Source organism: Empidonax traillii, unplaced genomic scaffold (assembly GCF_003031625.1).
Source record: "Empidonax traillii isolate 1590-97213 ecotype Southwest subspecies unplaced genomic scaffold, ASM303162v1 scaffold101:size1699134, whole genome shotgun sequence".
Lineage (NCBI taxonomy): Eukaryota > Metazoa > Chordata > Aves > Passeriformes > Tyrannidae > Empidonax > Empidonax traillii.
Genome location: NW_020955294.1, coordinates 1667192 through 1694923, shown reverse-complemented (window position 1 = coordinate 1694923; position 27732 = coordinate 1667192). Strand labels below are relative to the sequence as shown.

The following is a 27732-nucleotide window of genomic DNA, read 5'->3' as shown; positions in this document are numbered from 1 at the left end:
CAAGAAAACAGTGCTTTCCCCGTGGACAAAGGGTCTCGTGCCCTGGGGGGCAGACCCAGTCGTGGGTGGATATGTGGCACCAGGTCCTGGGAGGCTGCTGGAAGAGGGAGCAGAGGGTGCCCACCCCACACCTCTTGGCACGGGGTGCCTGTGGGGTGCAGATTTAGTCCTGGCTGATGGGGGTCTGCCGGATGTGGGGGGTCCCCAGTCCCCAAAGCCCTTCCTCCTCCTCCTCTTCTTCTTCCCCATCTCCCAGCTCCCGTTTTCCCTGGCCAGGTGGCCCGTGGCTTATATAATGTGCTCAAACCCCGGAATAGCTCCTCCCGTTACACAACCACCCAGCCAGCCATGGGGGGGGTTGGGGGGGGGATTCCCAGCTGGATGCTCCCCCTGCACCGACCATGACCCCCCTGCACCTGCAGCACTTGGCCCCAGGATTGTTTGCCAGGATTGTGTCCCCATTGGGGAAGGTGACCTCATTGTGACAGTCATCCCCCTGCTCCTCCATGTGCTCAATAATTTCTTTTATCCGTAGTAGTTTTATTACTCCCCCCCTCCCCAGAGTGGTGATGGGCCTTGGAGCTGCCTGTGCCTCCTCCTGACTCCTCCGCCCAGCAAAGAAGTAGCCCTAAGGATGCAAAACCTGAGGGGTGGCTGTTCTTCTCCATCTTCGTTCCTTATTTATCCACCTCTGGGTTGGGAAAGGTCTGGCAGGGCATCCCCAAGGGGCTGAGGAGAGTGTGGCCAGAGAGACAAGGGGCTGGGGGGTCTCACAGAGTTACCCATCACCTGGACCTGCTGCCTCTCCACTCATCATGAGGGGATTGCTGCTGTCACGTGGCTGTGCTCCTCCTTTCCCTCATCCCTGGCTCGGGAATGGGGTCACTGCAGGGGTCCTGGGGTTGGTCTCCTTTCCCATCAGCTCTCCTCCAGCCAGAGCTGGGAGCGAAGCTTGCTTGGCCTCCCCTGGGAGCCCAAGGGGTTCAGGTTGTGGGGGGAGTTTGGTATTTTGGGGGTAAGGAGTAAATCCCAGCTCCTCACGCCCTGTCGTGCCCTTTACTCTGGAGCACCTCCAGGGGAGTTGATGGATTTCTGTGCTCACACCCCTGTGTGGTGCTTGTCCGGTGTGGGGCCCGTCCCCACCCCTGGCTCCCCCATCCCTACATCCCCAAGCCAGGAAGGAGCCCAGTTGCTTAGCAACTGTTTAGCTTCTCCACCAGCCTCCTCATCTATTTTAAAATATATATATATATATCTGCACAGACGTAGGTATGCACAGGCAGCCGCAGCTCCTGACCCCCCAGCCAGCATCCATATATTCTTTATTAATTACTTTAAAGTCTGTGAGCTGTCCAATTTTTGGCTGGGCAGCCATAGGAAAGGATCCCTTCAGCTCGGGGAAATAGGGATGGAGCTGCTGGGATCAACTGTCACCAACCCCTTCCTGCTGCCCCTTCCCATGGGCACAGGATCCCTGTGGCTTGGGGCTGGAGGGCAGCGCTAACGAGCCCCAGGTCGGCCGCACTTTTAAAGCCAGATTTGCCTTTTTTCCTCATTCTTGAAGGTCTGACTCATGGTTTTTGGCACTGGAACGCAGCTCCAGAGAAGGTCAGCCCAATTAATGGCAGCAGCTCCGGACTTTTCCTCCTTGTAATTCCAGCCGGGTGTTTAGAGGAGGCCGACTGCCTGGCGGTGGTGTTCTGGCATGTTTTGTGTCCTGAAAAAAGAGACCTTCTCCCAGCTGTCCCCACGGCACGGGCAGGGAGCAGCCTGGGATGGGGCTCTAACTGATTAGGGGACAGGGTTGTGATTTGATCAGTGGTGGTGTGTCCTGTTGAGATCCTGGCGGGCAGGAGGAACCACAGAGATAGCCCCTCTCACCTCATCTGGACCGGCCCTGGCGTGTTGCGACTGAGCTCTGGCACACTCAGTGCACGAGTGGTCCAGGGAGCCGCCGTCCTGGGCTCGCCGCCCGCATCCCGTGCCCGCATCCCGTGCCCGCATCCCGGCACGCGGGTGCTCGCGGCCGCCCTGCCTGGTGCAGCTGGATGTGGCGAGAATTAATGGAGCACCGGCCGGAGGCGGCTTTAATTAGCGCCGAGGCACGGGGAGGGGGGAAGGATGCCCAGGGACCGCTGCCGCCTTTCCCCGCCGAGGGAGAGACGCCGGGAGAGCATCCAGGCACTGCCGGCCCCCCGCTGCCAGCCCTGCTCCCCCCGGGAGAGCGGCTCCATCCGCATTACAGCGGCAGGGCCCTGCGGCGGCTGCTGCCTCAGCGCCGGGGGGCTGTGGGCATGGCCGGGGGGCTGAGCGGGGCCCACGGGGGGATTTGAGCAGAGCCGGCTGGGAAGGCGCTTGTTCTGGGCTGGGAAATGAAAGGGCCAAAGCAGTCCAGTGAGGTAACACACTTTTTTTTGCTCGTTTTCCTTGTTTTCTTATTTTCCTTCGGGATGGAGCTCCTGAACCCCTGATCTGGACAAAGCCCCACGTGGGGCAACCCCAGGGCTGGGACATGGGGACAAACACAACCCAGTGCCACCCCAGCCCACTTGGATGGAAACCAGCAGCCCCAAATCATGTCAGGATGAAGAGACTGGGCCTTGCACCCCTGGTTGGCAGGGCCTGTCCTGGTTTTGTGACAGGGGCACAGCGTGGTCTGTCTGTCCTTTGTCTGTCCTGGCAATCGCTAAGCTGGCACTGCAGGTGCCTGTGTCCTCACACACCTTGGATGTGATTCAGCATGGCTAGGAAGGGAGGGAGAGACCTGGCATGTGGGACAGTCCCTGGCATGGGATGGGGGTGGAGGATGGTGGTGGAGGGTGAGGAGGATGGAAAATGGGGATGAGGATGGAGGATGAAGATGGAGATGGAGACTAGGGCTGGGTGATGGAGAGGGTGGCTGGGGATGGCGAGGAGGAAGGAGATGAGGAGGAGCATGGAGGATGAGTATGAACATGGAAACTGGGGATGAGAGTGAAGATAGGGATGGAGGATGAGTATGGGAGATGAGGCACCTCTGAACATTTCCAGGCAGCAGGAAGTACCTGTGAGCTGAAAAGCTGGTTTGACCTCCCCAAGGCCCAAGGTGGCACATGGGAGGGGGATCAGGATCCCAAAACATGTGGGTGAACAGCTTGTTAATATGGGAAGAGAGGGATTTGCTCAGGAGTTTCTCTAGCAGCCCTAGCCCATGGTGCCAGGGGGTTTGGGCCCTCCTGGGTGGCAGTAAGGGCATTTGGGAAGTGGGGATGGATGCCAGAGACTGTCCCCAGCTGCCTTGTGCAGCCCTTAGGAGTCCATGGAGACACAGCACTGGCCCCAAGACACCTCCTGTCCCTCTGGGCGAGGCGGCGGGGCAGCGGCTGCCAGTGATTGATGTTTTGTGGGTAATTACTGCAGATAATTAAATATTTAACCATCATCTTTATTATCGGGGTAGCGCCGAGCCAGACAGGAAAGCGCTGCCGTTTGGGCAGGGCTGTGCTGGTGGGTTTGGGGCTGGCAGAGCCGAGTGGTCCCCCTGTGGTGGCCGATGGATTCAGGCTGTGGTGGTGACTCTGTGTCCCTGAGCTGTCTCTTGCAGGTGCAGGGCATCTCTGAGGTCCTCCTTTGGGGATAGGGACAGCACAGACCCAGCCTGGGAGACACAGGTTCCCTCTGTCCTGGTGTCTTGTCCCCATTGTCACCAGAGGTGTATGACTGGCTCTGTTTGCCACCCATGGTGGCCCTTGATGAGAGCTGAGGGGGTTGTGGGTGGTTTTCCCACTCCTTTGTTTTCCTGCCCGTGCCGTGTCTGAGGCAGGGGGTTGGTGTGAGCTCTCAAAGTGGATATTGCTCACAGCTGAGGAGACACCAAGCTGCAATACCATGTCCATCCCCAGTCCGGCTCCTCCTTCCTGGCTACAGTTGCAGGGGGGAATTCTCCAGCCACATCCTTTCCATGGAGCATATCCCAGTGGATCTGCACACTTCCCCCACCATGCAGCCCTCTCCCACAGGTACCCATCCAGCTGCTGGTTTATCTTCATCTACCTCCCCAGCTCTCTATCTGACACTCTCTCAAGGTTTCTCAGCAATGAATTTATCCACTGCTGGGCTCGGGATAAAATTAATTCCCACTGGGAAAAAGCAAGCAGAGGCTGCTACAGAAAGCAGCCTCTCCTTCCCCATCTTCCCTGAGCCCCTCTGTGGGGGGAAGGTTTCTCAGTAGGGACCTTACCCCATTCCTTAATTTCCTTCCTGATTTTTGGTTCCATGTCCTGATGAAAGAAAGAGGAAGAGAAGCCCCCAAGCTGTTTTTTTTTTTTTTTTTTTCCCTGCAGCATCTCTCCCTTCTCTGTCCCAGGGCCACCCTGGGTTATGGAATGGTTTTGGATCAGGGGTCCCACATGGGCAGGGAGGGCTGAGCAGGGCAGCTCTTTGTTGTGAGGCTCGAAATGTGGGTGCTGCAGGCAAAGAGAGACCGAGGGACCTTCCAGTTGCTCTAACAGGGACAAGCATCCAGGGATTGCAGAGCCCTGGCTGGCTCCTGCTGCACCAGCAGGATCTCCCCCGTGCCTCTGCAGAAATAAAAGCTGCTGGCTCCCTCTGTATGGTAGTGATGGGGAAAAAATAAAAGGAGAAAAAAAAGCGCCTTGTAATTAAGCACTCAGCTGCTGTCCTCCCTGGGCAGGCTTGTCAGGAGATAAATGACTGTGTGGGGCAGCCAGTGGCAACGGGAAAGCCAGGGATGTCCCTTGGAAATGCCACGGGGTGGGAGTTGCCTTCCAGCCAGGCTGGGACCTCCACCACCCAGGGGAGGGCTCTGAGGCTTTTTCTCTCCTCAAACAACAGAGAAATATCCTCAAAGCCCCTCACAAGCAATCTGTGTTCCCACCCTGGCTCTGTCCCACCTGGCATGGCCATGGAAAGCTCTGCACAGCCTGGTGTCCTACTGGAATGGCACAGCAGGAGCAGTGAGCCCTCCCTGGGCTCAAAATGGTGTGAATCTGTCCATGGTCCATCTGTCCTCCCTGCATGCCTGTGCTGGGCTGAGGGATCCCTCCTTCCCATCCTTCTTGGGCAGTGTGTCAGGGTTGGCTGCTTGCCATGGAGGAGACAATGTGCAGGCAACACCCATCCTTGGAAAAGCCTCTCCAGCAGGATCTCTGGGACAGAAACACCCCAGAGAAGTGGCTACTGGCAAAAGCTGCTTCTCCAAGCCCAAGTCCAGCTTGGAGAGTGAGGCAGGATGCTCTGCCTTTGCTCCTGACCATTTCTCTTTGTGTAGGGCTTTTGCAGGAGGTTTGTGGGTCCAGGTGGTGCCTCTGCAACCTGGCCATGCTGGTAGTTAAGGCAGCAAATCTCCAGTGGGATCATCCCACGCTAGGAAGAGGGCTGGAGCACTGGGCCGGGGAGCTGGGGCACAGCAGGACAAGGAGAGCGAGGAATGGTGCTCAGCCATGTGCTGATGGCCCGAAGGCACTGAGACAGGGTTGTGTCTGGTTGATCCAGGAGTTTTGGGAGCATCTCCTCCCCCAGGCTTGGGGAGCATCAGCCAGAGCCTCAGCACGGCAGTGCTGATTGGGAACGGTTGTCCTCTTCCAGGGGGTTATTTTTGGAGCCAAGTGAGGACACGTTGACTGTGGTGGGGGAAGGAGGAGGCAGAGACACGTGAAGGTGAAGGAGCAGGGAGAAGGCAGGCGGGCAGAGGCTGCTGGGGATCCTCTCCTCTTGCAGCTGGCACCTGGCCACGGTGGAGGGTGCCAGGTCATGGGCAGAGGGTGCCAGGCCATGGCACGAGGGCATCAGCAGGCGTTTGCTGACTGGGCCAGACATCTGGATGTCCCATGTCTGCATCTGAACCAGGCAGTGCAGCTGGAGAATGCAAGGGGATATCTGAGGTCTTTGGGTCCTTTCCTTTGCTGAGTGGGGACAGTGCCTGGGGTGTCCCCAGAAAGCTGTGAGGATGGATGCCTATCCCTGCTCCAAACCCACGCTGGCTGACAGTGGGATCCATGGGGCTCGGAATTACCCCTCTCCACCTGTCCTGCTGCTGCTGTATAGTCCTGAGCCCCACAGTTTGCCAGGTTTTTTCCATACAAGGCTGGCAGAGCATCCTCCTCTCCCATGAGCCAGCCCCCTTGGCATGGTGATGGGAGTAACCCCAGCCTCGCTTTGTGGATGAGGAAACTGAGGCAAGGCACAGGATGATCTCCCAGTCACTGTCCCCACCAACCTGCTTTTGAGACAAATTTTGCCTTCATGTCCTGGCAGGGTCCCCTTGCCCTCATAGGATGGGAACCAGGGCAAGGACTGACCCCTGACTCTTTCTCTCCCTCCCAGGCAATCATGGCTCTCTACAACAATGGGGCTGACGTGCCTTCGCCCCAGGAAGCTTCCAACGGCTTCTCCCAGCCCGGTGCCTCCGGAACGTGGCACAAGGGTGAGGAGGAGGTGCGTCTGGTGGAGCCCAGCATGGTAAAGAAGGCTCACCGGGAAATCCTGGACCATGAGCGCAAGCGGCGGGTGGAGCTGAAGTGCATGGAGCTGCAGGAGATGATGGAGGAGCAGGGGTGAGTGGTGAGGGAAGTGGGAATGGGGTCCTTTTTACCCACCTGCACCTTGTGCTTCCCCTTAAAAAAAAAAAAAATACCTCGATGTGGCAAATGTCCCCATTTGGAAGTAAATCCACTTTAGGGTGAATCAAACAGCTTTGGGGTGAGATGGTGGGTTGGTGTGTGGAGGAAAATGCCTCCAAGAAACCCAGTCCTAAGAGTGCAACCACACGTGTTGGAGGTTGGCCCCCTCTGCTTGGAAATCTGGGCTCCCAGCTTGTCATGCAGGGAAAGCCGAGGCAGGAAGGAGGAGCAAAGGGGCTGGAGAACATCCCTGCCTGGGTGGGTAGGAGAGGTTGGGGAGCCAGCGAGGACACCCCCATCCCTACCAGATGGAGCCATGGCTGTGCTGCTGGCTGCCCCACAGCTCCGGCACTAGCCAAACATCCTGATCCCCCTGACAGCTCGCTAAAACCCGATGGATGGAGTAAATTCTTTGGCACACGTGGGTAGACGGGGACTGGTACCAGCTGGGGAGAAGGAAAATGGATTGAGGGAAGGCTTCGCCAAGGCTTTCATTAAGAGTGCAAGCGTGACCTAGAATTAAATTGTCTCACACTGACTGGAATAATGATTGTGCCTAATTTGTCATTATGGAAATAAATAAGGCTGACCTGGCGCTTTGGGGAGCCCAGAGCCTCCCGTTGGGTTCCCGTACCCTACGAGGGCTCTTACTACTGGTAGTATCATTACTGCAGCGGGTAAGAGCAACGCTGCAACTGGTATTGTTGTTATTGCTGTAATTGCTTTGCTGTTATTAAGGCTATTAATAACGATGATGGTGGCGATACGCTGGAATGATAACGTAATTACAGTAATAATCTTGGTCAACCTGGTTAATCCTCTCCCTGTTCTTCCCCTCCGCACAGGGGTTCTCCAGGAGGGTTCCAAGGGAAGTGCTCTGCACTCCTCAAGGTTTCTGTCTGGCCTGGGGGTTGCATCCTGAGTGTGGCTTAGGGGGAGCTGTTGACAGGGCCAGGGCCCCCGGGATGGATGTGAGTGTCAGCTGAGGGGGTTTTGCAGGGTTTTAAGCACTCCCTTGTTTCCTTAAAGCTGGATGGCTCCTCCTGCCTGTGCTGCAGCTCGCTCCAGGCTGCCTGCACTGTTATTCCCTGCCTGCAGGCTGGATTCCTTGTCCGGAAAAGAAGTGTCAGCATTTTTTCTTTCTTTCCCAAACCCACTCTATATGTTAAATGCAAAAGCAAAACCCCTCCAGAGGGGTTATAAGCAGCACCAGAGGAATGCAGGAGGGAAGGAGCTGGAGGTGCTGGGGGGTGCCTCACCCCAGCCTCCCCCCGCAGATTTGCTAAAGGCCCAGCCATGGTGGCCCATCTGTCACCTCCTGTTTGGCCTCATATCCCCTCTCTGAGAGCATCAACCGCATTCTTAATATGCTGCAGCAAATACTCATCCCAGGCAGACATGTTCCTGCTGCCATGGGCCGGCTGATGTCCATGGGATGCCCGTGGGATGGACAGGACTGGCGGCTCTGTCCTTGCGGGGTGACCACACCCTGCCCAGCTGGGTGCACTGCCATCGAGGCTATGGGGCAGAGCAGTATCTGGGGATGCTGCCCTGTTTTTGGGGCCCCCCATGCCCAGGTACAAGGTGAGGGGAAGCAGCCAGGCTGCCTCCATGCTCTGTTAGCAGCCCTCCTCCTGCGTGGAGTCCGGCTGGGCAATTAATGAGAGCCTTTCAGCGCAAATGAGCTCGTTAATATTAATTCCCTTCTTCTCTCTGTTCCTCTTCATGGGCACTGAAGGGGAGGTGAGTGATGCCACGTGCCCCTCTGCACCCAGGGCACCCAAGGGCACCCCCAGCACTGTGAGGGGCATTACTGTCCCCAGCATGGGCACTGCGAGGTGCCAGCCTTGGGGACCAGAGAGCTCGGCCAGGCTGTGACACCCGGTGTTCTGGGCTTGTAGCAGCAGTACTGGTGGGATGTGATGGCAAGGGTGGGTCACAACAGCCCCTATAGAGAGGTGAAAACAGGGGCACCCACAGAGCCTGAGGGTCCCTCTCTCTTTGCCCTGTCCTCAGGGATGATGTCAGGAGCATCATGGGTCTTTCCACCACATCCCTTCCTCGGGATGTTTTTAGTCGAGGAGGTTGGGGTGTTTATGGTCAAGGAGGATGCTCAGGTGCCCTTGTGCGGCCACGGGATGCTGCACAGGGCCACCCACCCAGGGCTGTCACCTGTCCCTTCCCAGGGATACCTCGGGGACGACTGGAGTGCCGTGCTTTGCCGCGGTTGTTCCCACATGCCAGGGACAAAGTGATTAGTGCCTCTCGTTAATAAGCCTGCAGTGGCCTGAGTCAGCGTTCGGTGTTAGTGCAGAGCTGGCTCGGCTGCCGGGCCCTGGCGCAGCGCAGGGATGAGAGAGGGAAACTCACGGTGGGATGGAGATCCTGGGATTGAACCCCTGACACTGCCGAGAGGGTTTGGCAGGATGTGCCCCAAAGCCTGGGACACTGATGGGGAATCGCAACCTCATGGTCATTCTTTTGTTTTACCCCTTTCTGATGTCCCTTCCTCTGCCAAGCGCTTCTGGGAGGGGCAGGCAGGACAGAGGAGGGCACAGAGGGTGATGGCATGGGGTCAAACAGAGGTCCTGCTCTCCTCCAAGCCCTGATGACTGGCACCATGCCACATTTCCTTCTGACCAGCCCTTTGGGCCAAGTGTCACTCCCAAGTGACAAAGGTATGGAGGTCACCAGCAGCTCCATGGGGAGCCCACGCTCCAGCCATGGCAGCTCTGACCATGTCTTTGCCCATCCAGGTACTCCGAAGAGGAGATCCGGCAGAAAGTGGGGACCTTTCGGCAAATGCTGATGGAGAAGGAAGGTGTGCTCACCAGGGAGGACCAGCATGGGCGCCAAATGTAAGTGAGGCAGCTCCCAGTTGGCCCATCTGTGTGTCCTGCCTGTCTCTCATCCCAGAGAGGCCTCTACTAAGTGGCAATGGCTTGCCAGGTTAGCTGATGTTCTGTAAGCTAGAAATATTAGTGTTATCAGTAATAGTTAATAATGGTGATAATAATTTCTGTTGCAATAGGCCCAGGCTGGACAGGCAGGGCTGAGCCTGCTTCTCCTCTGAACAGCCACAGAGCCTGTGTCTCCATCAGGCTGGTGTATCCCCAAGAAACCCCAAGGAAGAAGCTTCTCCAAGGAGCTCCTGCCCTGTGCCTCTGCCTTCTAATCACTCCTCATGCTGCCTGGTCCTGGGGGCCTCCATCTGCCCTGGGCGGGGGTTTGGAGCTCAGGTTTAGGGTCCAAAGCAGCCCAGCTGCTGCTGGGAACGTGCCAGTTGCTCCTCCTGCCCCACACAGGACTGTCCCCAGCCTCACCAGGGTCTGCCCTGGCTCAGTGATGATTTATCTGCACGATGCTTAATGGCCCAGGCAGCGTGGCTGGCCTGGCGTGCACCATCCATCAGCCTGGAAACCAGGTCACTTGGGACAGGAATAGATGGTGCAGGTTCACTGAATATTAATGCTTCATTAGGGTCAGAAAATCAGGGCGGGGAGGGAGGCAGGGAAGCCGTGGTGGCAGGGAGAGCCTTCCACACACCACTCCACTGGCACAGCAGGAAGGGACAGACAGAGGGACAGACACAGGGACATGGCTCTGCTGTGCCCTGCCCAGGATGGGCTGCGTGGCCTTGAGGCAGCGTGAAGCATTCAGGGTCCTTCTCCAGGCAGGAAAAAAAACAATGTATGGAGAAAACCAACCTGCCCAGGTCACAGAGCATCAAGCCTGAGGTGTTAACAAGTGGCCTTTGCTGGTAGGGGCAGGAGTCATCTCCAGGGCATCTTCCTGGCAGGTTCGTTAGGGCTGGCACAGTAACGAGTACCTGGGAAGCCAAGGGTGCATTAAGGTTACCCAGGCAGCCCTGGCTGTCACCTTTACAGGCTTGGTTTTGCAAAACGAAGGGTAATCATTAAAGATTAGCCCCAGGGCTATAAATAATAGTGCTGAGCTGGAAGGAGCAGTCTCACAGCAAAGGATTGCTCGGAGGAGAGCAAAGCTGGAGGCGCTCAGAGGAGGATGGTAGGAGCTGGGTTCAAAGGAGGTGGCTCTTCAGGCAGCAGGAGGATGTCCTGGGTGCCAAAGGTCTGTACTAGATCAAGAGGCTGGACAAGGATGTTAAATAAGCTTTAAATAAGGAGCCTCAGCCCTTATGGTGGCTGGGAGAGCACTCAGCAGAACATCTCGTGGGCTGGTCCTGCTCCAGCACCTCTCTGGGCTTTTACAGCTCAGTCCTTGGCTGCCAGGGCTGTGAGTCTGAACCAGCTGGTCTCGTTTCAAAGCTGATGTGAGAGCTCAGTATCATCTGCGTAACTCCCCAGGGGAGACTGAGGCACTGAGCAAAGCCATGACCACCTGAGCCCCTGGCTTTGCTCTCTGCACTCCCCCAGCTCCCGCCTCCATGTGCACAGCCCGGTGATACAGCCCAGTCCCCAAGGAGAACTGCTTGATGGACAGGCTGGTGGGATTACAGACAAAGGCAAGCATGTGCAGGGCAGGGAGGAGGGATAATTGGAGCAGCACAAGCTGGTCTTGAGCCGCTGAGCACAGCTAATGGGTGAGATGCTGGCAGCAGGCTCTGGTGTGGAGCACTGCCTGCTCGCCGAGCAGAGACACACAGGGAATTATCCCCGCTCACTTCTCTCTTTCCCTCCTTTCTCCCCCTTCCCACAGTTGGGTGGGTGGTTGAAAGGCTGTTCCTGCCCTTAGGGCATGGCCAAAGCAGGAGTCACTTGGAGAGGACCCAGAAAGCCATGGCTGTGGCGCAGAGACCCGCTTGAGCGATCGCCAGTGATTAGGAGGAGGGTGCCTCGTGTAGTTTCGCTCCAAGACATTTTTAATTGGGTTAAACAGCCCATGGCCTGCCTGTGGCCAAGGATGCCAACACGTGCTGCTCTAAGATCTGGTCTGGATCTGGGATCATCCCTGCACTCAGGCACTGTCCAGGCTACCAAGGGACTGATGCTGGGGGGGCTGCACTTCTCCACCAGTGTCCAGGAGCATCCTGGCTGCACACCTCCGGGATGGGAAGGGTGGAGCAGCCCACATCAGGTTTCCAAGGGCAAATCTCCCTTGGGAAGCAAACACCTGGGCTGGTGTGGTGCTGGGCACCCTCCAGGCACGGCCCCATCCATTATGATTCTCTTCAGAGTATCTGGACGGCCACATCCCTCCCTGGGTGACATGTCCTACATCCCCCCAAGAGCAAAGGAGAGGGTCCCTGTGGGGTGTGATGCTGTTCCTGGGGCTGATGGCACAGCTGGACCAGGGAGGTGAAGACAACAGGGAGAGATTGGGCAGGGGCTCCTAGGACCCTCCTAGTCCAGCTGCCAGGCCTCTGCCAAGCCCTGCCCACAGCCCCGGTAGTCAATGGCAACCTCACGCTGGTTTCCATGGCAGTGGGAAAAATTAATGCTGACGAAGTCACTCACTCAGGAGAGGAGATCCTGATGGCTCAAGGCATGATGTCCCCCCCACCCCCTCACCTGGCATGGTGGGGACATCAACCATCAGCTGCCTGAAGCTCCTGTGCTGAGCAGGTGGCACCTTGGGGCACCAGCCTCAAAGCCGAGATTATCCTGGTCAGCTCCCACCTGAATTCCCAAGTTTCCTACCAGCTCCTCTTACCCTTATCCAGCCCCACCACCCACCTGGGCCAATCCAGCCTCCAGCTCAGCCCCAGCTCTTGGGCAATGACAAAAGGGGCTCCGAATGCTGCCCAGGCTGGATTCTGCAGGGAGATGGTGGCCCGAGCCTCGTGATGTCCCTGTGCCAACCCCGTGGGGATCTCTGCAGGGACTGGAGCCCCAGAAAGACCCTGAGAAGACCCCCACCACTTTGTTGTTGTGTGTACCTCAAGGGATGTGACCAAGTCCCCTGGGAACGCTGTGGTGGAGGGGATGTCCCCCGGCCACTGCGGCTGCATTGGGAGTTCCCCCCAGCCGGTGGAAGGCAGGGAATGGGTATCCCTAAATTAATTCCGCGCTTCCTCCTTTGGCAGCGTGATAGAAAACCACCACGGGGCGGATGGGGAGGAGTACGCGGTGGAGTATCCCGACTATGGCGAGGGCTGCCTGCTGCAGTGCGACTGCTCGGCCGAGTGCTACCGCGAGGACAGCGGCCACCGCGAGTACAGGTCCGCGGGAATTTCGGGAATCGGGCGCGCACGGTATCCCCGTGCAAGGATACAGAGGTGTCCCTTCTTCCCTCGACCCTGTCTGCTGTCTCCCACAGGCTGAAGAGGCGCTCGAGCAGCTCTACCTCTCCTCCCCCCAAGAAGAAAAAGAAGAAGAAATCGGGTCACCGCCGGAGCCGGTGAGTCCCCGGCTGTCCCTGCCCCGTCCCCTCTCCCAGGAGGGCAGCTCTGCTCCCAGTTCGGCCTTTCCCCAGGCTCTGATGGCGCAAGTCCCTCCACTTTGGTGGTCAGTGCCCCTCCAAACACGCACCCTGAAGAGGTGCAGTGCATCTGCATGTCCTGATGTTGCAACATGCACACGTGTGCACACACCTCCTGCATGCACTGGTCTGTGTGGGGAAGGAACTGGCTGCTGCAGGGCACAGCACTGGGCAGGATTTGGCTCTGTGAAGGGTCTGGCTCCATCTGCCTGCTGGTCCCCTCCCTAGTTAGCACTGGCTGCCTGGGCAGATGCTGTCCCTAATGCCTCTTTTTTCTTTGCCTTTCCCATGGCAGCAAAAAGAGGAAACCTGGCTCGGAGCGCAGGTGAGTGTTCACTGGGCTGGGTGGGCTGTGGGGTCCCTGCTGGGATTACAAGCCCTGGGAGCATGATCTGGCCTCCACAACGCACTATCCCCCTCTGAAATCCCAGTGGGAACTGGCCACCTTGTCTCCTGCTGGAGGCTGTGGAGCCCATGAAGTGGCAATGAGACATAGCAGGATTTGGGCATTCTGGCATCAAAAGGCAGCCAGAGCCCTTCTGCCAAAAGGCCCTTTCTGTCACCCACCCCAAATCCTCCAGGAAATAACTTCCATGAGATGTTCATGCATCCCATGGGGTGTTCCAGGGGAAGTGGAGGGAGGGGGGCATTGGGAATGGGATGCCACTAGGCAATGGGGATGGGGCTGGGAAGTCCCCTGCTGCCCCCTCAAGGGCACCCACTCCTCCCCCAGCTGTGACAGCTCTTCACCCATCCGCAAGGAAAAGAAAAAGAAGACTGGAAAGAAACACAGACGTGACAGGTAGGATGGACACCATGGCAGGCTGGGGACACCAGGCATGGCTGGGGACCATGGGGCTATTTGGTGACTGCCCAGGCCCTTGGGCTGGGGTGGGATTGAGGCATGGATAGAGATGGAGGCTGATGACTCTTTGTGGAGCCATCGCCACCTCACAGCCACTGTCACCTGCCCAATCCAGCAGCCCATCTTGGGGCCACATCCCTGTCCTTGTCCCCATCTCCTGGGGCTGCCCAGCTGACCAGCTCAGTGTGTCTCCTTCATCTCTGCCTCCTCTTCATCCCTCAGATCTGAGTCAGGGTCACGGAAGAAGAGAAGACACAGGTAAGAGTGAAGGCTTCTGGGAGCCACCCCAGTGCCACCAGCGCTGGCTGTCAGCTTCCCCTGCCAGAGACCCCCTGTTCCCTGCCTCCATGCTGTCCCCCTCCCCTCTGCTCACGGGGATGGACCCCCTCCTCCCATGGCTGGACACTGCTGGGTGTCCGCCACCCTTGGGCGTGGCACAGGGCCACTCTGGGTGACTGTGGGGTCCCACATGACCCCCAATGCCCCCTAGGGAAGAAAGGGGGATTCCAGGCAGCCATGGCCAAGACAAACCCTGGCTGTTGCCCTGCTCTGCAGATGCCTTCTGGCACCACTGCTATTCTAGGGTGAAAGAAGTGAAAAACAAAGGGTGTCTGGGAGTGCAGAGGGTCTCAGAGGGGACTAACACAGAACAAGGCAAGTGTAGGGGTGACCACGGGCCCAAGCCCAGAGGATGCAGAGCCAGTCCCCCCTTCCCACTGCCACCCCCTCCTTCCTGGCCTCACCAATGGGCACCTGACCCCATGATCCTCCCAAAGCCATCTGGGATCCCCTCCGTGCTTTGAATCTCAATGGATCCCAGCTCCAGGCAGGTCCTTCCCCTCGCTCCTCCTGCACCCTCGGTTCCTCTGGGGGAGGCTGGGGAAGCCACCCCCCCCAGATGCTTCCCCTGCTCCCACGCCTGCAGCTTCCGGCTCTTCCCGCAGGTCCCGAAGCCTCAAGAACAAACGGAAAGAGAAAAACAAAGAGCGCAAGAGGTGAGGGAGCCGGGACGGTCGGGGGAGCGGGGTGCTGTGCCCCTCTCTGCGTGCCCCAGGGGGGACTCAGCCTCCCCCCGCGGCCCCCGGCCGCCCTCTCCGCAGGTCCCGCAGCGAGTCCCCGGCCTGGCGCTCGCACCGGCGCAGCTCCTGCAGCTCCCACAGCGCCTCCCTTTCCTCCGACGACAGCGGCTCCAAATCCCCGGGCAGGTAGGGACAGCCCGGGACAGCCCACGACAAACTGACCCCCAGCCTTCGCGATGTGGGCTGGAGGGCAGGGACAGAGATGTCTGTGTGGTGGAGGGCAGGAGGTAGGTGGCAGAGGTATCCCAGGGATATGGACCCTTCGCGGGGGATGGAGGGGAACAGGATGGTGCTGCAGCACCTCCGGAGGGTTTGGGAACGTCCCAGGTGGGGTTTCAGTTTTTGACTAGAGAAAGCAGAAACCACCAGTTCTCACCCCATTTCTGGCTTTGGCAAAGCCTGCCCCGCAGCCTGGGCTGCTCTGCCAGGCCGGGCGGTGCCGGGCTCGGGGCTGGGGGTGCCGGCGGCTCACGGTGCGGTGCCCCGCAGGCTGAGCCCCAAGCGCCGGCAGGATGGTCCCAAGGGCAGCAGCGCCCGCTCCAGCCGCAGCCCGTCCTCGCCCTCGCCCCAGCGCTCGGCCTCGCCGCACCAGAACGGGCACAAGGGCAGCGCCCAGAACGGCCGCCACAGCCACGGCGCCCCGCTCCCGGAGCCCTCGGATGTACGTAGGCTTTTCTTGGATCAATCTTCGCTTCCCTCCCCTCCTCCCTCCACAGGACTGCCCCCCTGCTCTCCTCTCCGCTCCTTCCCCACTCGATCGGCTCCCCACCCTGCCCAGCCGGGGCACACGGGGGGGAGATGCACTCACCAACCCTGCACTTGGGTGCACGGTCTCCCTGGGGGAGCCAGCCCGTCATCTCGGGGCAAGGATCAGGGCAGCCAGCAAATCATCCCTCCCCCAAAGCCGCGCATTGCCCTGCAGATGTCACCCCCGAGACGATGGCTTGGCAGGCCAGCGACACTGCCAGGGTCACCACTGGGCTCACCACCTACTTGAGACTGAGCCCAGACAGGCAAGAAATGGGTAAAGCTGGAAAATTCATTTCCCCACCACCCCAAACTCTCTATAGTGCCAAGGGGCCGACACCAGCGCTCAGGACTCCAACACCCAGTCTGGCCAGGGTAGGGTTCGGAGGGGATTTGGTGCTGGATGCTCAGATTTTAGGGTCCCCATGGCAGGTGACACTGGGGCTAAGTGTCCCTGGCTCTGCCTCGTTGTCCTGGGGGTCACAGTGAAACCTGGGGGGCTGCTCCCATGCTGAGAGGACAAAACACTAATCCTGTGGGACAGAGGGCCAGTCCCAGTTTAACCAGTGCCGGGATGGCAAGGAGCCTGCTTTGGCGAACAGGGACTGGAGGCAGAGCTAAGTGAAGGCAGCGTGCTGCATGACCCCACTCCTGGGGGGCACAGAGGTCCCCACTTGCCTCAGGGGACTTCATTCCCATGGGTGAGGTGCTATGGGGACACTGCCAGGCTGGCAGCACCCAGTGCTGACACCCCAACACCTGCAGGGCAAGGGGCACCCCGGAAAACGGGGCCCAGGAGCCCCCCACCCCATATCCACATCCCCTTCACTCTCCCCAGCCCGGCACCCCCCAGCAGCACCCAGCACCCAGCCCATCTCTTGGAGCACCTCTCTGCTTTCTTCTTTCCTGTGGTTTTGGCTGGGGTGTGGGGGGGGGTTCGGGAGCCCCCCAGGCGCCCGGCTCGCCCCGCTCTCCCCTGCCCACCCCCCAGCATCGCCCAGGCCGACGAGCTCCCTTGGCTCCCCGGCACCAGCGGGACTTTTCTCCAACAACTTTCTCTCTTTCTCTCTCTTTCTCTCTCTCTCTCTCTCTCTCTCCTTTCTCTCTCTGGTTTCTATTTTTTATTTTTTTTTCTTTTTAATCCCATCTGTGTTTTTCTTTAGCCTCCCATTTGAAAAAAACCCAAACGGTAATATACACTTCCATTTCTTGCTCAGCAGAAGCAGGGACGAGGGGGAGGGAAGGGCAATGAAACGTGCTTTTTTTTTTTTTTTTTTTCCGCCCCCTTGTTTTAGTTTCCTTTCTCATGATTTCTTTTCTTTTCCCTTGTGATGTACAGAAATGCAAACGATATATATTTCTCTTATTTTCATTTTTTCCCCTCCCCGTCGTCGTTGTGTTGTTCTAGAATTTTTTGCTTTTGTGTGTGTTAATGTGGAGAAGAAAAAAAAAAAACCAAACAACAACAAACCCAAAGCCAAAAACCAGATGTGTTTTCTAAATATTTACGACCGCTGAACATTGTATTTCCATTTTCTGTATTTTGAACAAGGAATTTAAAAGGGAAGAGAACCCAGCAGCCCTCCACTGCAAAGGGAATGGGCTTGTTTCCATCTCATGAAGTGAATTGCCCTTTTCCTCCTCAAATTGGCTACTGTCCCATGTCCTCAGCTGGATCCTGCTGCCGTGGGGATGCTTTTCCTCCCCGGTTGCAGGATGAGGCTGCTGGGTGCTGGGCTATCCGAGCACCCCACAATCATCCCACACCCAGGTATCCATATCCTGCATCCCGGCAGGATGAGTGCTGAGCATCCTTGATACCCGGCCCCCTCCCCATCTCCTGCAGACCCCCTAAAGCTCTGGGCTCAGCCCATCCCCCAGGTGAGCTCTGTCCCCTCCCAGCACCCCCAGAGCCACCGGGAGCAAGGGGTGGCCTGGGGCGCTGCAGGGTGTTCCCTTCCCTTTTAAATACCCAGTCCTGTCTCCATCCATCCCCGCTGCCTTCCCACCCTTCCTCCCGGGTCTCTCCTCCTCCTCCTCCTCCTTGCCCACACACACCCTCCAGCCCCTCTTTCTCTCCGGTTTTCTTTGGGCCAACACCACCCAACATCCCTCGCCGTGTCCCACCTCCATCCATCGCCTTCCCTGCATGTTATCCGGGACTTTGCCATGTTGTAGAGTGACATTTTAAGACTGAACTGCAACCGGGTTACAGACACCAGCCAGCAACTCCCCCCGTGGCCACCCCGCTCGGCGGCCGGCCACAGCCTTTCCATTGAAAAACAAACAAAAAAGTTTACAAAAAAAAAAAAAAGATAAAAATTAAAAACTAAAGAGACCAATTTAAAAAAAAAATAATTAAAAAAAATTCTAAGCAGAGCAAACGGGATTAGCCGAGGGGTCTGGATCGCCGTACTAAAGAGTCCTTGTCTTTTTCCCATTCTGCCCTCCAAATGTGGAGATTATTGTTTTCTTTTTTTATTATTGCATTCCTGTCACTGCCAATTCCGAAGGTAGGTATTTTGTCCACCTCTGCACGTTCACTTCTGCAGATGAGCCTGTTGAAAAGCACCGTAGCTTGATTTAATGTTATTTTCTCTTTCTTTCTGACTTTCTTTCTCTTTCTTTCTCGCTCTCCTTCTCTGTCTCTCTTTCATTTTGTCTCTTTTTGGTGGCTATATATGATTTTTTTTTTTTTTTGATTTGTATGGTTTTCCCCAGTTAGCTGCAAAGCCATGCTCTTCTCTTACGTTCTTTATTTATATATTTTTTTGCCCTGTCCACGTAATATTTTTTTCTTTCTTACCCCCTTTTCTCTTCCCCGTCTCCTCGTGCTGTCGGTAGAATGCATTTCTGTGTCTTTCAGCCCTCCGAATTTGTGTTCGTTTCCATGCAGGGGCTGCTCCCTTTGAGTCCCCCCTTAGTAGCCCAGTAACGAAGGCAAACGTAATTAGTGAGAAATAGGGGCAGTGGCCAGGGGTGGGAGTGGGCACAGGGGGGGGTTGGGTTGAATGGATGGGGCAAGACGTGAGAAATTTGGGGAGATGTGTGGGTTTACCCCCTCTTTGGGTCTTGATGGGGAAAAAACCCCAGCTCAGGGGAAATACTGGGAGGCTACAATGGGGAATGGTTGAAATCTTCCTCTGTGGAGAGGCAGGTCTAGGGCATCACATTCCCCAGGAGCAGGGGATGGCATCCCAGCCCTGGATGTCCCATCCCCACGAATGCCCAGTGTGTGTTTTCCCTTTTGGGCTGGGTCTTTGCCGATTTGGGTTTATTTGGGATGCTTTTACCTTCATTGCCTTCCTGCGCGCCTGGGCAGGAGACTGCAGGGTTTGGGTGGGAGCCCCACATCCCATAGCATGGCCAGCTGGCACCAAAATGCTGCCCTGGGAAAGAGGAAAGCCCTTTCTTTCTCTCTTCATCTTCCTCTTCTTCTACTTCATCTTCTCTGCTTTTATTTTCCTCTGCCGGGACACGGGGCTGGGAATGGGCTCAGCTGAACCCCTTGTTCCTTCCCCTCTCACTGCAGCCATTGCAACAGCGACAGATTTTTAATAAAAAAACCAAATCCTCCCATTTTGGCTCCAGCTTGCTGCTCTCTGGCTGGAGGCATTGGCTTATCCAAGGGGACAAAGAGGTGGGGTGTGGAGCAGTCTGGGATGCTCAGGGATGCAAATGGTCTTGTGACCCTTTTGCAGCGTCTTTGTGGTGGTCCCCAGAATCCCACCCCTTCCCCCTTCCTGTTTGCTTTTGGGGGAGGAAAGTGGTGTCTAGGACACAGTGGGACAGGTAGAGAGAACCTCATCCTCAAGGATTCACCAGAGGTATTTGGGGTATGGGTATGGCAAGGAATTGGGGTCAGAGGCCCTGGGTGTACTGGCACCACCCCAATCCCCCTGAATCCTCTTCAGTCCCCTCAGCTGGACTCCCTGTGCAGGATTCACCCTTCCAGGGAGACCCAGGGACCTGGTGTTGGGCTGTGTCTGGGGAAAGGAGACCCTAAAGCCAGGGGTTTGTCAGCTTGGTCAGGGCTGGTGGTGCAGGAGCTGTTTCCACCCATCTTTTTGGTCTAGTGATGTTTGCAAAGATGGGGAAAACACCCAGGCAGCGTTTGTGGCTCAGAGGAGCTCAGATATTTGGGAGCCCCAGGGCCAGGCAAAACCCTCTCAGCTCTTGGTGAGAGCCTGGCTCGGTGCTTGGCCATGGTGGTGGCCCAGGGTTACCCCTCCCTGTAGGAGAAGTGAGTTGGTTTGTTTTATTTCTCCTCTCTCTGGCTCTGTCTCTGTCTCTCCTCCTTCTCTCGCTCTTTCTTTCTCTCTTGCATTTTTGTGAATCTAATGATGCACTTATATTGCCCCGCTTTTCCCTTCTCTTCATACCTTACCTACTAAAGGAGGAAATGCCACTTTTTTGGTAAGTGGATGTTAACCAAGAGGGACTTAAAAAAAAAAAAAAAAAAAAAAAAAAAAAAAAAAAAAAAAAAAAAAAAAAAAAAAAAAAAAAAAAAGGAAGCAGAAAGCAAAGTCTGTGTTGAGTGCTGATGAGGACTTAGCAGTTCCCTGCAGAGTCACAGCTAACAGCTCAATGCGTGTCCCAGGAAGAGCTCAGAGACATTCGTTTATCTCAGTAATGAGGACATTTGTGAAGTTTTGCTTTGTTTTGTTTTGTTGGTTTTTTTTTTAATTTTTAAAAATTTTTATTTATTTATTTATTTATTTATTATTTGATTTGATTTGGATAGTTTTTCTTCTTTCTTTTTCTGTTGGTTTCTTTTTTTGCCTTCTCGTCCCCAGCCCCCCTCCCCTGCCTTGCCCTCCATTGTCGCTCTGTGCCGTTTTTTCCTCGTTTCTGGATTTGTTTTAAGCCGAAAGCCATACTATCGATAAAAACTACACGTATCAGAACATATATCTCTATATATGTGCATGCCTCTGTGTGAGCAGACCCTATCACCTCCAGCCCTCTTTGGTTCGACCCCTTCCCCTCGGCTCAGTCTGATTTACTCTCCCCCATCTCCCCTCTTCCCTCCTCTCATCTTTTCTTTTCCTTCCCCCATTTTCCTCCCTTCGTTTGGGTTTTACCCCCATTTTCCTTCTCCCTTTCTTGGTCGGGGTGGGCGGGCACCAGGGTTTGCTTTATCCCCTCTCCAGGTGTTTTTTTGGGGGGGGAGGTTGGGGGTTGTTTCTTTCCTTTCAAGCTCTCCCTCCCTGACGACTTGGGGGTTTTTCTTGGATTTATTTATTTTCCTCCCATCCCACCCTTTCCTTTGGGTTTTTTATTACGATTTGAGTTGAGTTATATTTTTTTGGCGTTTTGCATGCGGAGGTTTGCATGACCCACGTTGTTGAGGGCGAGAGGAAGGTGCAGAGTAGCGTCTGTGTAGCCTGCCTTATGCGATGTGCATTGACGTTGTGATCTGCGCCCCCGACCCGGCGCCCCCCGTTAAAATCCCCTTTCTCCTTCTTTCTTCTCTTCTTCCCCCCTTCTTCCTTTCCCTCCTTCTCTCTCTCCCCCTCTGCCAGAGGCCGGCCTCGGCGTCCCCCTCTCCGCGGGCTCATGGCAGGACGGAGCCACTGTCCCCCCGCGCCCGGGGGGGCCGACACGGTGCCCGCAGCCCCCGGTCGCCCACGCCGGAGCGGGGCAAGCACGGCCACCGGCATCGCTCCCGCAGTGCCTCGCCGCCCTCCCGACACCGCGGCCAGAGCAAGGGGCGGCCCCCGGGCCCCCGGGAGCCCCCGCCGGCGCCGCTCAGTCCCCCCGGCTACAGCAGCGACTCGGAGGGCTCGGCGGGGTCACACCCCTACCACCCGCCGGCCGGCCCCGACAGGAACCACGGCGCACACGGGAAGAAGTAAGGGAAGAACTTCGGGATGGGGTCGTGTTGTCACTGATGGGATATGGGAGCTGGGTTGTGGTATTTGGGGTGCAGCCCCGTGTGGGCACCTTGAGTCCATCCAAGGAAAGCTCTGGGGGGCAAGCTGGGGATCAAGGATGGGTTGGGATGCTCAGGGAATGGGGATGGAGATGGGGACGTGGATGGGGATGAGAAGGGGAATGGGGACAGGGATGGGGACAGGAATTGGTACAGACATGGGATAATGATGGGGATGGGGGAGGAGGAAGAAGGGGATCTGGAAAGAAAGAAAGAAATTTGGGTTTGGGTTCGGATCAGGGGACAGGGGTTAGGTTGCAGATGGACTCAGGAATAGAGATAGGGAAAGGCCACAGTGGGTCAGTGCTAGCTCACTGTGAGAAGAATCATCCCTGCAAGGGTTTATCCCAGCTCGAAACAGTGCCTGGATGGCTGTGTGGAATTACAGCATCCCACAGGATGCAGGATCCCAAGTGCGTGGGCGCCCCATGCTTTATAACCAGAGATGTAGCCCAGCCAAAAACTGGCATCGTGCCCACTGGATCTCTGGCTCCCGTGGGGACATCCTGCCAGCCAGGATGAGGCGTGAGGCAATCCTGGGATCTGCCTTCACAGGGTAAAGGAGAGGCACCACCGGGGCCGGCCCAACAGCAGCTCGGAGTCGTCGGCCAAGCACTCCCGGCACACGTCGGAGCGCAGGAAGAGCCCGTCACCCAGCCCTGGCCAGCGCAGCAGCTCCTGGAGCTCCAGCGGCTCCCTCTCCAAGTCCCGCTCCCGCTCCCGGGAGAAGAGAGCAGGACGCAGCCGCTCCCGATCACCCTCACCGAAAAAACCCGCCAGCAGGTCAGGCCCAGCAGGGACTTCAGCCCAGGAGACACTATGGGTGCCATCAGGGGGCTCAGGGGACACCACAGGTGCCATCAGGGGGCTCAGGGGACACCACAGGTGCCATCAGGGGGCTCAGGGAGCATCAGTGGCTCAGGGTGGTCCCAGCTCTCCTGGGGTTTGGGGAGGGGTCTCAGGTCATTGGTGGTGGCACTGGAAGGACCAGCTCCAGGTGGCAGTGCCAGCTGCCGCAGGGAGCTGCTGTCACAGGGTGTCCCTGGATCCCACCCAGGACCCCAGCCTGCTCCCTGACACTCCTCCTCCTCCTCCTCGGGGTGTAGAGAGAAGGACAACGAGCCCCGAACGCGTCACGGTGATCCCGATCCCGCCCGCGCCCGGCGCCGCTCCAGGAGCTACTCCCCAATCAGGAAGAGGAGACGTGACTCCCCCAGCTTCATGGAGCCCAGGAGGATCACGAGGTGAGTGAGTCCCGGCACGTGCCAAAGGCTCTGCCATGTCCATTGGCACGTCCCAGGGCTGAGCTCTGCCATGAGCTGGTCCTGAAGTGTGCGTGTGTGGGGGAACGGAGAGGCAACAGATGGATGGATGGACAGATGGACGGATAGGTGAATGAATGGATGGATGGATGTATAGATGGATGAATGGATGGACAGGTGGATGGGTGGATGGATGGACAGACAGACAGATGGACAGACGGACGGATGGATGGATGCATGCATGGACAGACAGATATACATATGGATAGATGGCTGCACAAATGGATGGGTAGATGGATGAATGGTGGGTGAATGGGTGGGTGGGTGGATAAACAGGTGGATGGATGGACAGGCATGCAGATGGATGGATGGGTGGACGGATGGACAAAAGGATGAGCAGCTCTGCGGATGGACAGATAACCCGGAGGGTGACCGGGTGAATCAGCTGGCCCAGACAGCTGGATAACCAGACTGCCTCCAATACTACGACCTTCTGATCTCTTCCTATTTCAAGGCACGAAAACAGGAATTAATTTTAATCCGGCTGTGCATATTCCAGAAAGATGCACATCCGCAATCGCATCTCTCCCCTGCCCTCCAAAAGCTGGTTTCTCCTCCTTGGGATCCTGTTGCCTCAGGATCCTGAGCTGTAAGACAGGCAATATTTCGTGCCAGACAAAACACCGTGTGCATATGTAGCACCTCGTTAACATGCAGCGCTGGCAGTGGGGCCTTGCCGAGCCGAGATTACCTCCTTCCTGACCTATTTGTCTCTCCTGCTATCAGCTGGGAGATCAGGGGGCTGGATTTTCAGAAATCAGCTCTGCCTCACTGTGGGAGGGATTTTGTTTTGCCTGGGCTGGACTGGAGTTGTCAGGAGGGAGGACAGGAGGAAGGACAGGAGCAATACTGCAGAGCCCATGGGTTAGGGCTCCCTGCAGCTCTTCCCGGTGTATGGCCTGGAAAGAAAAGGGGCTGGGAAATCTGCTCCCAGCCCAAAGGAAGGTTTTTCCCAGCCTGGGTACCACTGTTTGGTTTTCCATCCCTCCTGCTCCATCCTGGTTTTGCTGAGATGTCCCCAGGGAGATGGCAGGGCTCAGTTGGAGGACACAGCCTGCAATCCCTGTGAGGACTGTCCCCCCCATCCCTGCCACTGTCCCTGCCATGGATGGGGATAGCAGACCCAAATCTGCTTGGGGTTCAGGAGGAGCAGAGCCATTCCTACAAGGCCTAGAGGATACTGTGGGGAAGGGGCAGCTGGGGGAACGCCCCCATAGTTCAGCCAGAACTCCCAGGGCTTTTCCTTGCCCTCCTGCCCTGTCCCCAGTTCCCATCATCACACCCCCCCCACCACCTCCATGGTCCTACCTCAGTGATGCCAACCTCTCCTTTTCCATTTCATCCCAAGGTCCCTCTCGGAGAGCATCGCCGTCAGCCTGGCTCCCAGGGTAACCTCCCCCCTTCCTCTTCCTCTTCCTCCTCCTCTTCCTCCCGGCCCCCTCTGTGCCTCCTCACACCTTAGGACGCCCTCGGTACTCGGCTGCCTTGAGGCCGTGCCTGTGGCTCTCTGATTCCACTAACACCAGGCCGGGAGAGGGGGCAAGGGGCTGACTCCTGATGTCGCTGCCCCCCGTGCCCCCATTCCCACTGCCCCCGTGCTTCCCGTGTCCCTCCTCTCGCTCCGGCGCCGGCGGGGCCGCAGCTCGCCTCCCGCTAATCCCGAACGTCTCTTTTTCAGCAGCTTTCAATCTTTGGTGTCTGGGAAACACAAAGGCCACATTAACCTGCTCACTTTCTGCCCTCGACGCTGCCTAATCCAGGACTAACACCCCGGGGGGCGGGGGAAGGGGGGGGAGCTGGGGAGGAGGAAGGGGATGGATGGTGGGGGAGGTGATGTCGGGTGGCCGCATCCCGACACCCCGCAGCCGGTCTGAGCCTGGTCGCGGGGATGCTCGGCTTCCCTGGGTGGATGCTTGGCCGCGCCGGAGGTCCAGTGCTGGACCCCCTCCCCGAGCTGCCGCCGGGGGCCTCACTCGGATCCCTTTTTCCATTTGCAGTGCTCGCAAGCGTCCCATCCCCTACTACCGGCCCAGCCCCTCGTCCTCCAGCTCGCTGAGCACCTACTCGTACAGCCGGAGCCGCAGCCGCAGCTACGACAGCTACAGCTCCAGCCGCAGCCGCAGCCGGACTCGCAGCCCCCCCAGCCGCTCCCGCAGCCCCAGCCGCAGCCCCAGCTACAACAGCCGCAGCAGCTCGGAGAGCGCCGGCTTCTGAGCCCCCCCGGCACCCGGCCGCAGCCCCCTGACACCCCAGCTCTGCCCCCTCCATGCCTCCTGCGCCCCCAGAAGGGACGGGACCACCGGAGAGGTGGAAAAGAGCCGGGGGATGCTAAGGATGGACCTGGCGGCGGGGGAAAGCACGGACGGAAAGCGGAATGGGTCCTTGCATCGCCCATGGAAGGGGCGGTTCCCTCCCCGCTCCGGGGTGTTTTGGGGGTCGGGATGGGGAAGGGGAGGATGTCTTCTTATTTCTGCGAGTGCCGGGGAGGGGTCGGGTTGGGTGGGCGAGCACAGAGCGAGGGAACAAACGCTCAGCAGAGACTTTGGGGCGAGTGGGTAGGGGTGGCTGGGGGCCTCCCGGGACCCCTCCCTGTGCTTCTTTGGGTTGGTTTGACTGTTTTTTAGCACAAGAATATTGGGGGGAGGGGGGGGGGCGTGGCAGGCTCAGCTGGAAGGTGTGATGCCAGCCAGAGGTGAGCCCCCGCTTTTCCCCACTGGAGGTGTCCCCACAGTGTCCTGGGGGCTGGGGGGCACCATGGAACACTTTGGGGTTCCCCTAGACCTGAGAACATGCCGAGCCATGGATGAACAAAGCCAGCAGCACCCACAAGTCTCTTCCCAAGTGGGAAGATCCAGCTCCCTGTGTGTTAATGCTGCTCATCCCAGCTCAGGAGCCGGCCCTGGCACCCATCCATCCCACCCAGTTTAAGGGGGGCACCAAGCTGTCACCCCCTGGAGGAGGGAGCTGTGAGGCCTAGGGCTGGGCAGGGGGGGATTTCCCACCCCTGGGGGTGCATCCAGCCATCCTCTGGCTTTGGCATGGACCCCACTTCTGGGCTGGCTGCCCCCAGTCCCTCCCCGTTCTGGGGTTAAGCAGCTGCTTTTTAATCTGAATTATGGAAAGAGAGAGGCAGGAGGGTCCCGGGCCTGGCCCGCGGCCCTGCTTTTGCAGGACTTTGCTGATTTCCCAAAAAAAAAATAGCCCCCCCGGGCGCTGAGGACAGCCCTGGCCCCCCGGGGCGGTGTGTTGGTGTTTAATCCTCGTGGCCCTGCGTTTTCCGGACGGCTGGAGCAGGACAATGGGGATGAGCCTCCCTGGGTGGGAGAGCAGCTGCCCGGATTAACCCGCTGCCCCCGGCTGAAAAGCCAGGCTTTGGCCGTCCCGCTCGGGGCTGGTTTGCACCAGGCGGGGCCGGGGCATCCTTTGGGCTCCGGCTCAGCTGTGATGCGACAGCCTCGTTAGCCGTGGCCTGATGAACCGGAGGTCTCCGGAGGGCAGGGCTGCGGGAGGAAGGGACACCGTGGGCTCATCTCCCAGACCTGGAATGTTGAGGAACCAGGCTCAGCCACAGGCTGAGGATTCACCAGCCCTTGGAGAAAAATCCCAGGCCGTGAGGGGTGCCATCCCTTGGGTATCCCACCCACCAGCTGGCAAAGCCACCAGCCACCCTCTGTGGTGCCCAGACAAGCAGAGCTGTTAGAAATGGGGTGAGCATGTAAGGAGGGGACTTGTGCACGTGTGCCAGCCCCGGGGCAGGGCGGCAGCTCTGGATATCCCTGACTGTGGTAGGAGGAGACAAAGGGTCCTGCTCCCCCTGGGCCTGGGGAGATTGGAGGACACGAGTTCCCTCAGCATCCCTACGAACCCCTGAGCCCCGCGCTCCGAAAATCACTCCGCCCATCTCCACCTGCTGCCGCAGCAGCCCCCGGGCCCCCCATGGCTCTGTCCCCACCACTGCTCCACGGGGAAGCTCAGACTGGGATACAGGGGGTGTCCCCTGAGACCATCCCAACCCAAGCCACCGGCAGGGGGGTTATTTTACCAGTGGCCGCAGCCCCAGCCCTGCAGTCCCCGGGGCCGCGGCTCCCGAAATCCCGAGACCCGCCTGCAGCGGCGCCGCGGACGAGCCAGCACATCAGGGAAAAATTCCAGTCTTCCTCTTTTACAGTCTCTGTCTCCTGCCGCGGAGGGAGCCAACTGGAACAAATACTCTGTAGAAATACTTCAGTATTTTCCTGTCGCGCGTGCGCTCTCTCTCTGGGTTGTGAGTACAGCCGTAGATGCCGTGAGCTGGTGCAATTATAATAAATATACAGTATATATTGTAAATTACTCTGCTGGGCACTGAGAGGTTTCTTCATGGGGGGAAAACAGCGGGGTTCTCCTGGCAGACCCTCCTCCTCCTCTCCCCTGTGCCCGCTGTCTCCAGCCGCCCTTGGCTCACTTTTCCCTCTGGCTCCGTATGGAACAGCGCTGGGCACCAGCTGTGTGTCTGATCCCCCTGAGCATTCTGCTGTGGGGAGGGGGGAACCCTCTGAGAACCTCTCCCTCTGCATCTTTCCCCTCTCCCTGCAGTCTCCTGGCTCCCTGCAGCCTTTCCTGCATCCCTCCCTTCGTCCGCAACCTCCCATCCATCACATTTGCATCCCTCCCTGCATTCCTGCCTACATCCCTGCATCCCTCCCATCTCTCGCATTTCCCGGCATTCCTGCCTGCATTCCTGCCTGCATTCCTCCCATCCCTCCCATTTCCCAGCATCCCTCCT

The 27732-nt window shown here is 57.8% G+C and overlaps 1 protein-coding gene across 2 annotated transcripts; it reads left to right on the top strand.

The window, feature by feature from the left end:
- Positions 1 to 6326: 6326 nt before the first annotated feature.
- On the top strand, positions 6327 to 27297 carry SRRM3 (serine/arginine repetitive matrix 3). 2 transcript variants are annotated; one of them, XM_027882136.1, is made up of 15 exons: positions 6327 to 6554; positions 9377 to 9478; positions 12625 to 12759; positions 12858 to 12938; positions 13315 to 13344; positions 13753 to 13821; positions 14107 to 14142; positions 14829 to 14879; positions 14985 to 15089; positions 15453 to 15624; positions 21236 to 21564; positions 22201 to 22428; positions 22752 to 22889; positions 24316 to 24355; positions 24965 to 27297. In XM_027882136.1, the coding sequence occupies exons 1-15, from the start codon at positions 6331 to 6333 to the stop codon at positions 25589 to 25591; spliced, it is 2367 nt and encodes a 788-aa protein (XP_027737937.1). In that variant the 5' UTR covers positions 6327 to 6330; the 3' UTR covers positions 25592 to 27297. The 2 variants fall into 2 exon arrangements, with proteins under 2 accessions (XP_027737937.1, XP_027737938.1); XM_027882137.1 differs by lacking the exon at positions 24316 to 24355 and having other exon boundaries at positions 24965 to 25286.
- The last annotated feature ends 435 nt before the right edge of the window (positions 27298 to 27732 follow it).